This window comes from Bombus vosnesenskii, unplaced genomic scaffold (assembly GCF_011952255.1).
Source record: "Bombus vosnesenskii isolate JDL3184/JDL3185 unplaced genomic scaffold, Bvos_JDL3184-5_v1.1 scf7180000013293, whole genome shotgun sequence".
Taxonomy (NCBI): Eukaryota; Metazoa; Arthropoda; class Insecta; order Hymenoptera; family Apidae; genus Bombus; species Bombus vosnesenskii.
Window position 1 is genome coordinate 3396329 of NW_022882944.1, and position 14532 is coordinate 3410860.

Below are 14532 nucleotides of genomic sequence, written 5' to 3' on the forward strand. Positions count from 1 at the left end.
ACTGGTCGTTTCAAAATCAGGACAGCCATTCAATTTGAAATATAGAAGCGTAAGATCGATGTTTAAGAATCAAATTTTGAGGAACTTATTAGATCGTAAATCTAGTACGTGTTGGTTTCTTTCTCGAAATGAGAATAATGAGGTACTATACAGAATATTTCAAAATATGAGTACGTCAAAAACGATTTTTTCTTGGAAAAACATTTTTTCGTATACAGATTTGAAATATACTTTTCATTTGAAAAAGTTTGCAATTTAAATTTTAACTTTTTTCCGCATATTTTGAAACATTCTGTATAGATCGAAGTAGTCATAGTCAATTCATGAGCATTAGAGGTAACATAGATCGTAATTAACTTTATTGATCTTTAGAATTTATCTTGTTGAACTGTAAACCAATGTTTCCAATTGTATCAAAATTTATAGAACCGTATTTTAACTTGTACACTTATTTGCTTCTTTGTGTACAAAAATTTAAATGAAGCATCTAATAATCGATTAGCAGTGATCGATCGAACGACTGGGGATTCTTGGTTTAAATCGAGTCAAAAACAACATAATTATCGTTAACAAGTATCGATACTATTGATAGTTGGGTCGATTTGAGTTTCTAATTTAATTCATTTGACCGTTACGATTGGTTGATTCGCTTAATTGCAACAAAGAAAATATATCTGTCAATGATTCTAACATTGTTTTTACATCTTAAGAATCTTGTTTTAGGTGATTTGGATTTAAACTTGGTTACAGTAGCGTAAAGCACGAGTAACGAATCAAAATTTATTATGATAGAGACATTTAGCGTGTACTTACGAAGTATTGAGTTATATAATTCATAGAATATACGACTCGATAGTTAAGCTTTCAAGCAGTTTTTTATGACAAGAATTTACGATTAGCCATTAAAGTGAATCGATTAGCGATTGATTCCGCGTCGCCAAAGAATTCGAAACGGTTTTAATTTCAAAATAATGAATTATTTAAGTTAATTTATCGGGAAATTATAAGTCGGTAATAAATCGATCAAGACAAAAAATATTAGTAAAGCCGTTTTTTATCTTTTATTTTCGATGTTATGTATGTATCTACTTTTTAAAATGCTATACAATATATTTTGTAAAATAAAACGCTTTATAATGATCGTTCGAATACTTTGGTGATACATTGCATCTAGATGCTCCGTAGAGTACATTTGTTAATTCTTATACTGCCAGTTTTTCTGTAGAATTCGAATATCACCTATATTATTAATTAAAGAAGAAAGACAAGGAACATTTTTGCATGCGATAGTTCATAATCACCGTGTTGTCCTTTGCCCAGGCCTTTCTCTGATACTTCTAGTGTCCATACTCCCGATCCTTCGTTCATTAGATCGAGAAATAATTATACTGAGTACCGACGAATGATTTTTAAAGAAATTATATCTTCACGTCGGGTCTTTGCAACGTGTGAAGAACTTATATCTCGTCACAACTGAATTGTATATTTAGAGGAATAAAGGGAGATGGTCATTATTATCTTCAATGTACCTTTTTTCCTCTAAAATCATTGTAAGATGCACTGTTATATCCAACATTCTTTATTTTTTAAATAATCTGATTCGTTATAGGACAAGTGCTAATTTTGCTTACAAATGAGCCATGTACTGCCATCTACCAGATTGGAAAGAATAGTAACTTAGAGTATCTAAGGATAGATGGTAGTACATAAGTTTTCCCTAGGCAAAGAACGCAATATTGTGCAACAAGAACAGACGTATAGACTGATGTTAAACAAGAAGGACGATACCATGCGACAAAGAGAAAAATAGCGATTAATTTCACCTTTTTACCTCTACGTAGTTAGAGTATCAGTATCCATAAATTGAACAAATTTTCATTACTGAAAAAAGCTAATTAAGAGGTTTTCTCTCAGCTTTTCTTTCATCGATAAAATTGTCCTATTGTATATCACAAAATTGTGAAGATAACCTTCTAGTATCTCCTATATTTCAATCACATGGTTTTATTTACCTTTCCGACTTGAACTCTTTGCCTTTGTACAAGTGTATAAATTAAAAATACGATATTTTTTAAAAAATAAATTTGCCTTTTTGACGGTTGTTATAGAAACAACCTCCGTAAAATAACAAAATTAAGCCATTCAAACAGATGAGAATCTTGTTAAAACACACAAATTAAATAACGTTGTATTTCGCATTTTATGCTTATTATTTTATTTGTAAATTGTGATTCAATAGTGATTTAACCCCGACGTCAAACTGTCTCACAACGGAGAGTACGTATTCATAGAACAATTCTTTTACATAAAAACATAACCTTTTTTTATATTGATTTGATTGATTATCTTTATATTACCGTTTTACTTTTGATTTTATAGAAAAGACCGAAACCGAGGCAGCATGCCAGAACCTGTGCATCATCAAATAAACGCTGCTCGCAAAACATTTCAAACGCTTTACCAAATCTCGAAGCTATTAAATACAAATCTAGATCCTACAACGTTAAGTATATGCATACGATTATGCGAGAACGGCGTAAATCCATATGCGCTTGCAACAGTTGTTAAAGAATTACAAAGAGAAGTAAGAGCTATGGATAGTATGAATCAACTTGATTCTCCCACGAGCAAGTCTAGTTTAAATAAGTAATCGCCAATTATGTCTTCTTCATAATTTACATACTCAAATGAACTCTGTTAATCTATAATTTTGTACACATATTACGATTATATATTCTCAACAATGAAATATTGAATTGTTTGTATTGCTTATGAGATTATTGATTGTTGCCTACTATTATATCTTTAGTGATGTTACTGATGAATTGCTATTAGTTGAATTTGTCAATGTCTTTCACTTTTAACATTTGTAATTGTTCTAGCATAAGGCCAATAAACATGTGACTAATAAGTACTGTTTATAACATTGCATATGAAATACATTTATTTTGCTGTAGAAATGATGTAGGAAAGAGAGATTTCACTTTTCTATAGGATAAATCAAGTTTATTTATGATATTTATAAGTATTTCAGTAAGTTATGAAATATTTAAATAAAAGTAATTTAAGTTGTATATTTTTACAAACAAAAAATATTTGTATCAAAAATTGTCCTGTACTTATTTGCTTATAGATATAGATATATACCTACATGTACAAAAATATACAAATGAAAAATATTCAGTATCTTCGAAAAATTTATAATATAAATTATAGCTCCTCTTGTTTGTTACTATTGTCCTTTTTAATATTTCGTTTACTTGCTTGTTTATTAAGTTTTGCCATTCTTTCATTCTAAAAAAGTCATCAGATCATTATAGATCATACAAATTTTTATTTCGTTACCCTTTTCTTTTGTTAATGTATTTTAGTATTCTCATACCTGTTTCTTTGGATCCCTAAAATAAGTTTGGCCTTCAAGAGTCACATGAGACAATTCTGGTTGTTCCAAGAAAAAGTTTTTTGCATCTACAGCTTGAGAACCCTCGTGAAATAGAAACACAGACCTTTTTTGATCAATTGGATATCTGTAAAGGATTCAACTATATTATATAAGCGCTTTTATTATTTTAACACATTAAGTATAAAATTAAGAAAAAATACTACCTTTCGGCAATAATATGATTATTTTGAAGACTAGTCTGCCAAATTTTCATTATAGTCTCAGCTTCTTCAACTGACAAATCTTCATTTGTATCAACAAACATCATCACACTTTTACCTTTTTTTGTCACTTTCAGTACATTGTCAGGATTTGACATATCAAGCTATTATATAAATAAATATAGATTACACAGAAGAACACACGCAGAAAACATGATATAACAAGCTAAACAAAAAGATTATGTAAATAAATATAGATAACACAAGAGAAAGATATAATAAGTACAATTTTGTTAATTTTTTGATTTTGATGTTATTCAGTAGTTAAAAGAAGGCATTTTGGAACTGCTTTCATTGGATTTTATCCATAACCCATTTATAAGGTAAAGAGTTAATTAAGTTCAAGAATACTAAATTTGATAAATACTTTAATATGACTATGAAAATTTAGTACTATAAAAAAGAATGATATATGTAAATATTTTTTATAGTCAGTAAAGGTATACAAAATTAATTCATAAAGTTTTTTAAATACACTACCTTCGATAAATCAATTTTTGGGCTAGGCCTAAGATGTTCTGGTAATTCATCTGGTTCCAATGGTTCATCATTTTCCTAATAATAAAAGAATTATAATCTTTGTTAATTCCTTTTACTCTATGTAAATATGGAATTTAAAAAATTGAAAAAAAACGTAATATACCTCCCACTGATCTAACAAGAGTTCTAAATCTGCATCATTCATATCACGTATATCTTTGTCTCGCCATGACTTTTTTTTATTCGATTTTCTATCATCGATTGCATTCACGTAAATTAACAAAAATATACTATAAATAATAATTTCGTTCCTCATATTTAAGAATTGTAAAAATCAACACATCAATCCAAAATTTACAGTTCTTTGAAATAGTTAATACATTTTAAATGTTCCTAATAAATTACAAAAAATTTTATAGAAGTTTTTCTAAGAAATCTATATTTGAAATTTATTCTTTTATAATATATCTCAATCTCAATACACACGACTGAAATAAGAATGAATTTGTCCTTAACAAGAACAAGTTTCATTCATCTTACATCAGTACAAAAACGTGATTAGTGTTGCCACCTATCGTACTTGAAATGATGACAAGAAAGACAACAATGCCGACAGTTTTATACAATGTTATAAATTGCAAATTACAGTCAGTATGTCACTTTTGCCATTGTTTAACCTCATTAAAAATTTCATAGTGACTATTTACTAAAGCTTGTACCACGAGAAATAATTCGCTTATCTTGTTACTAACGAAATAAATTATTCCAATTAACTGTATTATTTGGATACAAAGTAGGGCAGAAACGTTTTCCTAACTTTTTTTCTCTTGTGTTGAAACGATTTTTGAGGTGCATCTACAGTATTACAATACGCAGTAATGTGAATTTTGTAACACTGGTTGTAACAGTTATGTAATATAATTGAATTGTTTATAAATATTTAGTATGTCTTTTAGGGTTTCGTTTTTTGGTGAGAGTGCATGCAAGATAATAACGCAAGTTAAGGTTATTCAATTGCAAGATGATAGATAACATTACACGACTGATTATTTATTAGTCATTGATAGACACATAATCTCTTGTATTGCTTATTTGTGATAACATGTGTGAGACTGTACTTCCTGCATCGTTTGTCACTTAATTATGTATTTTTCACTGATCAAGCGGATGATCTAAGCAATGTATAATAATCTAGTAAGTGCTTTGCCATTTCCTTTATATTTGCTAAATTAATATTGTGCATTAATTTTTTGCTATGATTTACAATTAAAAATATAAGAATAGAACTGTCTAAACATTTTTCTGAATAATATATAAACTTTGTTTTCTATTTAATGTAGTAGAAAATGTTTAAGGCGCATTGTGTTAATTATAAAAGCATTTTATTTACAAAACTGAAAATAAGAATTTTTAGATATATTGTAAGAAAAATTGAGTGATCTGTAAAATGTTATTAATGATTAAATGAAACTTTTTACATTACATTATTATATTAATTTTATTTTGCTACTTTTTAGATTGATATGAAGGTACATTGGAATCAATCTTAAAATCATCATTGAAATTTGTTGGCTTTTATAAATTGGAAAGGATATAAAAATGAGTAAAATTCAAAATGAAGCTATTATGCAAGAGATAATGGTACTTGGAAAGCTCCTGCATCAGAATGGAGAAAAAGTATTAAATGCATCTGGCAAACTCTCTTTGTCAACTACTTTACTATATAATTTAAATGAAGCTTTTTCTCTGATCGTTGATGGATGTGAAAATTTAGAAGCTTCATTTCAAGTATGCAACAGCTCAAAAATTGACATTTTCCGTGACCTCAAATTTCTACATGACTTTGTGCAGAAGACAATTGGACTAAAAGTGACTTATTGTCCAAGCAATCCTAAGATACCCATTGATATTACTAAATTTAGGTGTTTGAAATATCTAGAATTAAAAAAAATTAACATTGATACTGTAAAAGGACTCAGAAGTGTTAGAGGCCAACTTGAAAGCATTGTTTGTACTGGTAGAAAAGGAGTTTGTACTGTAAAACAACTCTTGGGTAATTATAATTAAAAAGTTATAATTTTTAATTAAAAAATGGATTTAATATTATAAACATTATTTTTATGCAGTAAATTGTGGTGGTGATACTGGTGTTGGTTTTGTATGGGGTTCTTTGAGACATTTGGCATTACCACACAATGCTCTTGAAAAATTGGATACATCTTTAGAGTTAGTACCATGGTTACAAGTAATAGATTTAAGTCATAACTTGATAACATCTGCAGATGAATTATCTTGTTTACCAAATTTAAAACATGTAAATCTTGGATATAATAAACTTGAAACAGTACCCACCTTTAATGAAGCTGCATCACGTTTATTACAAGTACTAGTTCTGAAGAATAATTACATAGAAAGTTTAAATGGTAATGTATTAATGTATTTAATTATTTTGAGTTTGAGTTTAAGTTTAAGCTTTATATTTCTTTCAGTACATTAGTGTTACATCAAAAAATGGTGTTTCTAAAGCCATTCTGCTTTCATATTGTCAGTTTGCTTATGCCATTGCACATACATACATAATTTATAAAAGCAAAAATATATTTATGAATTATTTTTGTTCAAACAGGTTTGCAAAGTTTGGAATGTTTAACAGCATTAGATTTATCTTACAATTGTTTAATGGAACATTCAGTCTTGTGGCCTTTAGAGAAAATGTCTGCTTTGTTATGGGTATCCTTAGAAGGCAATCCCTTGTCATATCATCCAAAACATCGATTATTATCCATAAAACATTTACATCCATGTTTGAGTGATAGCAAGGTAGGTAGATGTTAAAAACGATAATATGTTATATTATTACAAAATGTAAATTTCGCAATATTTAAGTATTATATAAGTATAAATAAAATTTCACGATTTAGTTGGTTGTAGATCATTCATCACTTTCAAGATTAGAGAAGCAAATTATTGCAGAAAATCGATTCTTTATCGTCAGATCTGAAAAATCCGTGTCGAACGAGTTACTCAACTCAGTGTCAAATTCCTTAAATTCTAGTAGTTTACTTACATCTATTAACACGTCTACGATTAGTGATTTTGTAGCAGGAACATCTGCAGAAGGGACAGGTAGCATGGAAAAAAGTTTTTCTAAAAGTAAAAAGAAATCAAGCATAAAGGAAGCAGTTATCGCGGAAGTCGAGCAAGAAAAAGATGATTTAAAAGCAGATCGTAGTATTTCTTGCTTAGGTAATAAATTACTTTCAATTTTAATCATTTTTTTATGATGTTGACTCATATAATATATTATTCTTTTGATATTATTATTCACAGAAATTTCGAAAGGACATTTAGAAACAAAAAAACAAATTTTGGAGATACGAAGAAGATATGGAGAAGATAAGTGGTTAAGTAGTCAAGCTGGCACATTTGTTCAAGATATTATGGGAATACAACCTCCAACATATTCAATAACATCGGAATTTACGATAGAAAATTTAAACGCTAAAGATATTGTGCATAGTATTGAAGATTCTGTGAATCTTTTGATGAAAGATACACACATTGAATTAAACGATAAATCTGAATCTTTAAAGCAAGAAATTAATGAATTTAACGACGAAAAAAATAGAAGTAAAGTATTAACCGAAGAAGAGAATATTTCTGAGGTTTTACTGAACAATGACACAAGCGTTCTTGAGAATCTATCTGAGCCTCCTTATGATCCAGAACAAGGTATATTATAAAGAGTAAATTGTATATATCGTTAAAAAATTACTTTATTTTAATTGTTGCATTTTTAATATCTAGAAGTTGGGAATTTGTACCGGGTTCAAAAAAGGAAAAATTCAAACGAATTGGAAGATTTGTTTTTAATAATAACAACACAGTACGTATTCTTTATTGTATTAAAAAATTTTACACTTTCATTTTATAATATAATTATAGTGTTATTCGAGAGAGAGATTCACTTACTGGGAAACTGAGATGCTGTTGGTCAACAAGTTCTGTATTATCGTGTGTACTTGGTAGAAGTGAACCAGTGACAGTAGATATAATTTTCGATACCACACGCGAACATCGTAAAAACAGGAGATATTTCGTAGAACCAAACATTGCAAAAGTAAGAAATAAGAAAATACAAACATAGATATAAATAACATGTAAATAGTATTAATGTACTACATATTTTGTAGGAAATAGTTCAAATAATTAACGAGAGAATAGAAAAAAGAACGATATTGTTGAAAGTTTTTAAATGTATGAAATGTTCAACTCATTTTTCCCAAGATTCAGAATATATTTTCATAAGTTCATCTGCATCAGGTACATTTTCAATAATAGTTATAGATTGGAAGACATTATAAGTTACAAGCACGTTCAGTATTGTAAAAAATTCCAAGTTCCAGGTACAAACCAATTGAAATGTCCCACCTGTGGAAGTACTTTAGTTATAGAAACAGACGAATTATCGATGTTGGATATGGAAAATGATACTTCTAAAGGTTTATTGGGAAGCGTAACCAAAAATCAACATTCTGAGAATTCAGTAAAAACCAATCTACAACATTCTGAATCTTCTTCTAGCATTGGTAAGTCTCACTCAGATCTGTGCATGTAATATGAAAATGAATGAAACATCTGACAAAAGTTGTGGATTTTTTAATAATGAGCTGTAATATCTTGAGTTTACTTCATATAACACAGTTTTTATAATTTATGCGTGGTGTTCAAATTTATTTATTTTAAAATATTAAGCATGTAATAAGAGCTATGTATTTATGAGGTTTCGATAATAAAAATTAACCATATATATTTATTTGTTTATAATGTTAAATTTTTGTAATACTAGTATCTTTAAGTTCTATGATAAAAATAATATTTATTAATTTATCAAATGTGGATGCACTAATTTCGTAACTGCTGACTGCATATCCGTGCATTGTACTATTGACTGAGACTATAACATACTAATCCCGGTGCAGGTGGAGCGGGGGTACGAGCTATATCCGTCACCACTTCTTTGGTGCACTCCGACTCTCACATCCAAGCTCAAGTTCGCTGTAAGCTTCAGTCACACTATCTTATTACAGCATTTTCTGTTTTCTCAAGCTTTCTTCATGATTGAAGATATAAAGCTATGATATTAGTTGCTTTACTATCTACGATTCTATACTACTATTATTAAATATCTTAGGCTCATATCTTCATTTTTGTTTTTACGATACATTCGTTTATTCTAAACAATTATAACAATTTGCATCAAAAGAACTAGCCATAAGAAAAAATACATAGAAACCTATAAAGGAAAATGTGGCCTTTTCAAGTTAAATAAAACAAAAAGAAAAGTATGAGTATCTGTTTGATTAATGTATTCAAATAACAAATAGTATATATTAAATTTAGATGAGTTGTAATTACTTTACTTTGTTATTAATAGGTTCAGCAACAAGTTTAGAGGAATCAAGAGAATCAACACCATCTGCAAATGTACTAGATAAAAAATATGAAAGTGATATAGAAGTACTCAGCAATCCAAGTGAAAGTAGCATTGAAGTTCTAGATGATGGGTCAAGGTAAATTATAATTTTTAATATTTTTGGTATAGACAATTATTCAATATGTTCATTTATGTAAAATTTGTTCTATATTATGTTCATATTAATACAGAACACATCTTACACCACATAGAAAGCGTTCTTCGGAGGAAAGACGTGCTGCAGTTGCTCCATGTCTTTTAACAATACCAGATGCAGCACCAATCATGACTGGTTTAACAGAGAGTAGCTCTTCAGGTTTGTTAAAACTTTCATTTTTCTTTTTGTTATAAAAATTATTTTAGATTTATTATTAAAATGCTATGTCTACAGGTTCTTTAACGAATAGTATTTGTACCGCATATGAAAACAAAGCAATGAGACAAATTAGTGCAGATGAAAAATCCCTTAGTAATAATGATAAAGAGACCAAATCTACGCCAGTAACAAATTTAACTTCTATGCTAGGAGGTTAGTAAAATTATATACTAACATATATTAACATTTAATTTGTGTATATATCAATATTTATTTAATGTGAATAATTTTAGGACTACTTCAGAGTATAAAAATTGGCAGTAATAAACCATTAGAGCTAAAAACGGAAGAAACGTCGCATTTAATGGGTAGTAATATCCAGTATTCTTATGAGGATTTCAGTAGTATAGATCATAGAATAAAACTACACATCATTTTAAATATATTTGAACATGAAAACGAAGAGCTTATTCTTCTTCTCAGGGTAATATTGAACTTCATATAATCCAAGCCGTTAAACTAACATTCTAACTGAATGTTGTTAATTTATTCGTAAATTTTTAGGCAGAGATCCTAATGCAAAATACAAAAGATACATTTCCTGGTTGTGTGGTTTTATCTACATCGAAAGTTTATATTCTTAAAATTGTTGGACCAGAAGGGTAATGATAAAATAAAACATAATTTTATTAGAATTCCATTTATTGGAAATCTGTTCTATTTTTATATTGTTGTTATTATAGAGAAGACCCACAACGCTGGTTGCATAAAGAAATTAGCTGGACTATAGATAGATTAAGACGTTTCTCTCCGATACCATTTAAGCAAGGTGTCTTGATTGAATTAGAACAACCTAACAAAACAAATGACGAATTGAATTCTACTATTACATTTTTATGCGTTTTACAAGACTTACAAAGAACGCTCAACTTTTTGCTTTATGTTACTGGTAAAGAATAGAAACGTCGTTTATTTTATACTTAAATACTATCCAGCCAATAACTTCGTTATTAAATAAATTGTTCTTTATTTGCAGATTTTTTATTACCACCGATTTGTGAAGAAGTCGAACTCAAAATATCAGAACATTGTACTTCTTTAATGCATGAATTATTAAAAAATTGCAAAAACTACCAAGATAAAGATACTGTTAGGCACCTTGCTTTATTCTCTTCTGCCTTGTTAAAATATCAAGACCTCGAAATTCAGCTGAAATTATCAAGCTTAATAGTGACTACCTCCGTCTTGGTAATATGCAATATGCAGTGGCTTCTTCCAGGCAACAAGGAGTTGCCACAGATAATAAGAGAACAAGCAATGAGCAATTTGATTGGAGTTGTAAGTATCGAAATGATATTAGTAAAATTAAAAAAGGAAATCTTTACGAAAAGCTGTATTTTGATTTTTTATAATTAAACGTATTGGTTGTTATATTTTTAGGAACATTATAGCTCCTCAATAACTTTGAATTTCTTAGATGAAATAATAGGACAAGAGGAAAGGTGGGTTTTAGACTTCGTTTCTATGAGTGCTGCTGAAATAGTCATTACTTCTATACGGTCTCCATGGGAGGAACTGTTTTCAATTCCCTTACAAAATATGGTTTGCAAATCACAAGATAGCGAAAACGCATAGAACACTGATATGTACAGGAAAGTATTCTAGTCGTATAAAACACGTCATGTGAACTTTTAAACGAGTATAGGTTCATTAAATCAAATTAATAGTTTACGCAATTTTGATGTGTTAGTGAAACTCATAGTTAATTTGTACAGAAATTGTAATTTCACCAAATGACCACATAGAATAGTATATTATTTGACTAATAAAAATATATAAAAATTATAATATAGCAAATATTATATCATAAATAATACTTGCTTGTTTTTATTTTTAATTGATTTGTTATTTTGTATCTTTTTCCAACTAGAGATTATTTAAATACTTATTATAAGAAAATACAATGTAAAAATTGGGAAAAATATTTAAAAGTTTCATAAGTAGTGTGAACAATCATTTTCATATCTAAAAAAATTAATTATCTTATACAGATATATTTATGGTAACTTTTTTTAATTGTATTGAAATATTAAAAATAATATATCTTTTTAAATGGTTTCCAATAATTTTTTATATTCAATTTGTTAAAAGACATAAAATTTCAAATGGTGCTATTAATATTAAGATACAATACATAACCTTTTATATCAATAATTTATTGTATACATTAAATAACTGAATGCTTCACAAAACAGAAGTTATAGTTTATTTATTATTTTATTATTAGGAACATTATACATACTCTACTCAACAACAACAAATTTGTTTTTTACTTGTCATAACGTTCAATTTAATGTAGTTATCGATACAATGAAAATTTTTATAATCACATGATTTTTATATTGCAAAGAGAATAAAGTATATAAACTTGTCTTTTTTAAAATATGTTTTGGAAATATCAGAAGCATAAAAAAGTATTCAAAGAATTTGTATGCTTTCTTTGCAATACTATAGAAATAAATGCAATTTTAATCATGAACAATACTTAAATAATAATCTGTGATGAGCTGATTTTTATTATTTATCTTTCTACCTATACATATATATGTATTTCGTGTGCATGTGTACATATTGTAAAACTATATTATATTGCGATTTATAACAAGATGAAACAAATGTAAGACAATTTTATAACAACTTTGTCAAAGTCACTAATACCTTAGCTTAAATATTAGAGCTAATTGTAAATTTACGTATTGTACCGATTATTCTTCGCAAAATGTTGAATTTCTAAATAATTAATATAACAATGTATTATGATGGTATATATTATTTGTATATATGTAAATAAATTGTTATAATATCTATTATACAAGCTATATCATAAAGTCATATCAAAGAAAAACATATACTTAAAAGTGAATATTATGTACAGAGCAAATGTACTTGAATTTCGTGTTACTATAGTTCTACTTGAAACAAAATACACTGAGATGTGTGTACATAAGATATCCTGTATTAATGATGATAATGGAGTATGCAATATGTAAATGAAACAGTTGGGAGATGCTAGAAATAACTTAGTGTGTTTCATGGGCCCATACACAAAGTATATATTGCAAGAATGTGCAATTATCGTATTACGTTGCTTGTTAATAGTATCGTTAAATGTCGTTCGAGTTGTAAGAGCAAAATTGAAGTACTAAATTGTGAGGAAGAATAAATTAAAATTACATTAACATGAACTGTATTATAAAATGTGTAGTATTGGTGACAGCTAGTAAGTTTAATTATTTTTATATTATTTTATTGTATTATTTGTAACAGAAAAATATTTTTTTAGTACCAATTATAGCTGGATACTTTAGCTATAGTAAACGTGGTATGTATAATGTCTCCCAATACATTTCTCATAATATTTTTATTCTTCATTCAATATAATATTCCAGATCAACATACATGGATTCAAAATTTTAAATTATGTGCTGGAAAATTGCAATCTCCAATATCCATATCATCATCCAAATCAATAACTCTTCCTTTACCTGCACTTGAAGTAATTGGCTATCATGATTTTTTACCCAGTCCATTATATTTGGAAAACAATGGTCATTCAGGTATTGTCATTGGATTTTATCCCAGAATAATACTTAATAAGTAGTCTATATCTGTTTTTTCAGTTGTAATTAATATAAATAATCACTTAAGAAAAAGACTACCTTATATATTTGGAGGCTCACTTGATATAAATGAAGAATATGAAGTAGATCATTTGCACTTTCATTGGGGTGCAAAAAATAACAGGGGATCTGAGCATATCTTAAATGGTGTTAGGTAAAAGAACAAAACATATATATAAACTTTATTATTTTTATTTAATTTTCTCATGTATCCTATAGATATCCTATGGAAATGCATATAGTTCATAAAAATAGGGCTTATTCAAATTTATCTAATGCACTAAATTACAAAAATGGTCTTGTAGTTCTAGGAATCTTTCTCCAAGTAAGTTCTTATAAAATAAATCTTTTTTCAGAACGTTACTTTATTTAGGGTTTATATTTAGTTACAGGAAGAAGATAACAAATCCTTACACTCTATCGTAAATGCCTTAACAAACGTGCAATTCTTAAATAATGAAATAGCATTAAATAAGCCTATAAAGCTAGTTTCATTATTGCCTAAAAATACGGATGTATTTTATACTTATAAGGGTTCATTAACTACACCACCATGTAATGAAGTAGTAACCTGGATAATTTTTCCCATGCCTGTATCAATATCTGTTTCACAGGTACTCCTTTATTATATTGCAATTAGTTTCAATCAATATCTTTTTTCATAGAAATTTATTTCTATATGTATTATCTGTTTGCAGTTAAAGAAATTTAGAAATCTTTTCAGTAAAGATGGTATGTTAACTGATAATTATAGAAAATTACAAGATATAGGACTTAGAAAAGTGTATGTTAGAAGATTAAATCCATATTTAGTTGCAAAATATAACGAAGAGATTTTTAATGTTACGAATTTAAAGTGGTTTTCATAATTAAATGAATTTTAGATTAAATTAATTTTCCAACTTTGAGTTGTTTAA

At 27.9% G+C, this 14532-nt stretch overlaps 4 protein-coding genes across 12 annotated transcripts; 3 read left to right on the top strand and 1 right to left on the bottom strand.

Annotated features, from left to right (window-relative positions):
• The first annotated feature begins 1754 nt into the window (after positions 1-1754).
• On the top strand, positions 1755-2911 carry LOC117232918 (mitotic-spindle organizing protein 1-like). Its single transcript, XM_033492700.1, has 2 exons — positions 1755-2277; positions 2380-2911. The coding sequence occupies exon 2, from the start codon at positions 2402-2404 to the stop codon at positions 2648-2650; it is 249 nt and encodes an 82-aa protein (XP_033348591.1). The 5' UTR covers positions 1755-2277; positions 2380-2401; the 3' UTR covers positions 2651-2911.
• Positions 2912-3048: 137 nt separating this feature from the next.
• Positions 3049-4703, bottom strand: LOC117232916 (LDLR chaperone boca). The gene is made up of 5 exons (XM_033492697.1): positions 4307-4703; positions 4144-4218; positions 3607-3767; positions 3383-3527; positions 3049-3294 (listed from the first exon to the last, which is right to left on the bottom strand). The coding sequence occupies exons 1-5, from the start codon at positions 4457-4459 to the stop codon at positions 3211-3213; spliced, it is 618 nt and encodes a 205-aa protein (XP_033348588.1). The 5' UTR covers positions 4460-4703; the 3' UTR covers positions 3049-3210.
• Positions 4704-4723: 20 nt separating this feature from the next.
• Positions 4724-11809, top strand: LOC117232912 (serine/threonine-protein kinase 11-interacting protein). 9 transcript variants are annotated; one of them, XM_033492687.1, is made up of 20 exons: positions 4732-5018; positions 5100-5337; positions 5661-6196; positions 6270-6566; positions 6770-6963; positions 7065-7389; positions 7474-7875; positions 7951-8029; positions 8089-8263; positions 8337-8466; positions 8544-8732; positions 9126-9203; positions 9581-9716; positions 9832-9935; positions 10011-10148; positions 10229-10419; positions 10500-10597; positions 10679-10884; positions 10972-11273; positions 11376-11809. In XM_033492687.1, exons 3-20 carry the CDS (start codon positions 5743-5745, stop codon positions 11568-11570), a joined length of 3693 nt encoding a protein of 1230 aa, XP_033348578.1. In that variant the 5' UTR covers positions 4732-5018; positions 5100-5337; positions 5661-5742; the 3' UTR covers positions 11571-11809. The 9 variants fall into 9 exon arrangements, with proteins under 9 accessions (XP_033348580.1, XP_033348575.1, XP_033348578.1 ...); XM_033492682.1 differs by having other exon boundaries at positions 4732-5023; positions 9811-9935; positions 11376-11570; XM_033492681.1 differs by having other exon boundaries at positions 9811-9935; positions 11376-11570.
• Positions 11810-11852: 43 nt separating this feature from the next.
• On the top strand, positions 11853-14530 carry LOC117232914 (carbonic anhydrase 2-like). Its single transcript, XM_033492694.1, has 7 exons — positions 11853-13215; positions 13279-13317; positions 13385-13552; positions 13616-13769; positions 13835-13940; positions 14002-14229; positions 14314-14530. The coding sequence occupies exons 1-7, from the start codon at positions 13176-13178 to the stop codon at positions 14482-14484; spliced, it is 906 nt and encodes a 301-aa protein (XP_033348585.1). The 5' UTR covers positions 11853-13175; the 3' UTR covers positions 14485-14530.
• The last annotated feature ends 2 nt before the right edge of the window (positions 14531-14532 follow it).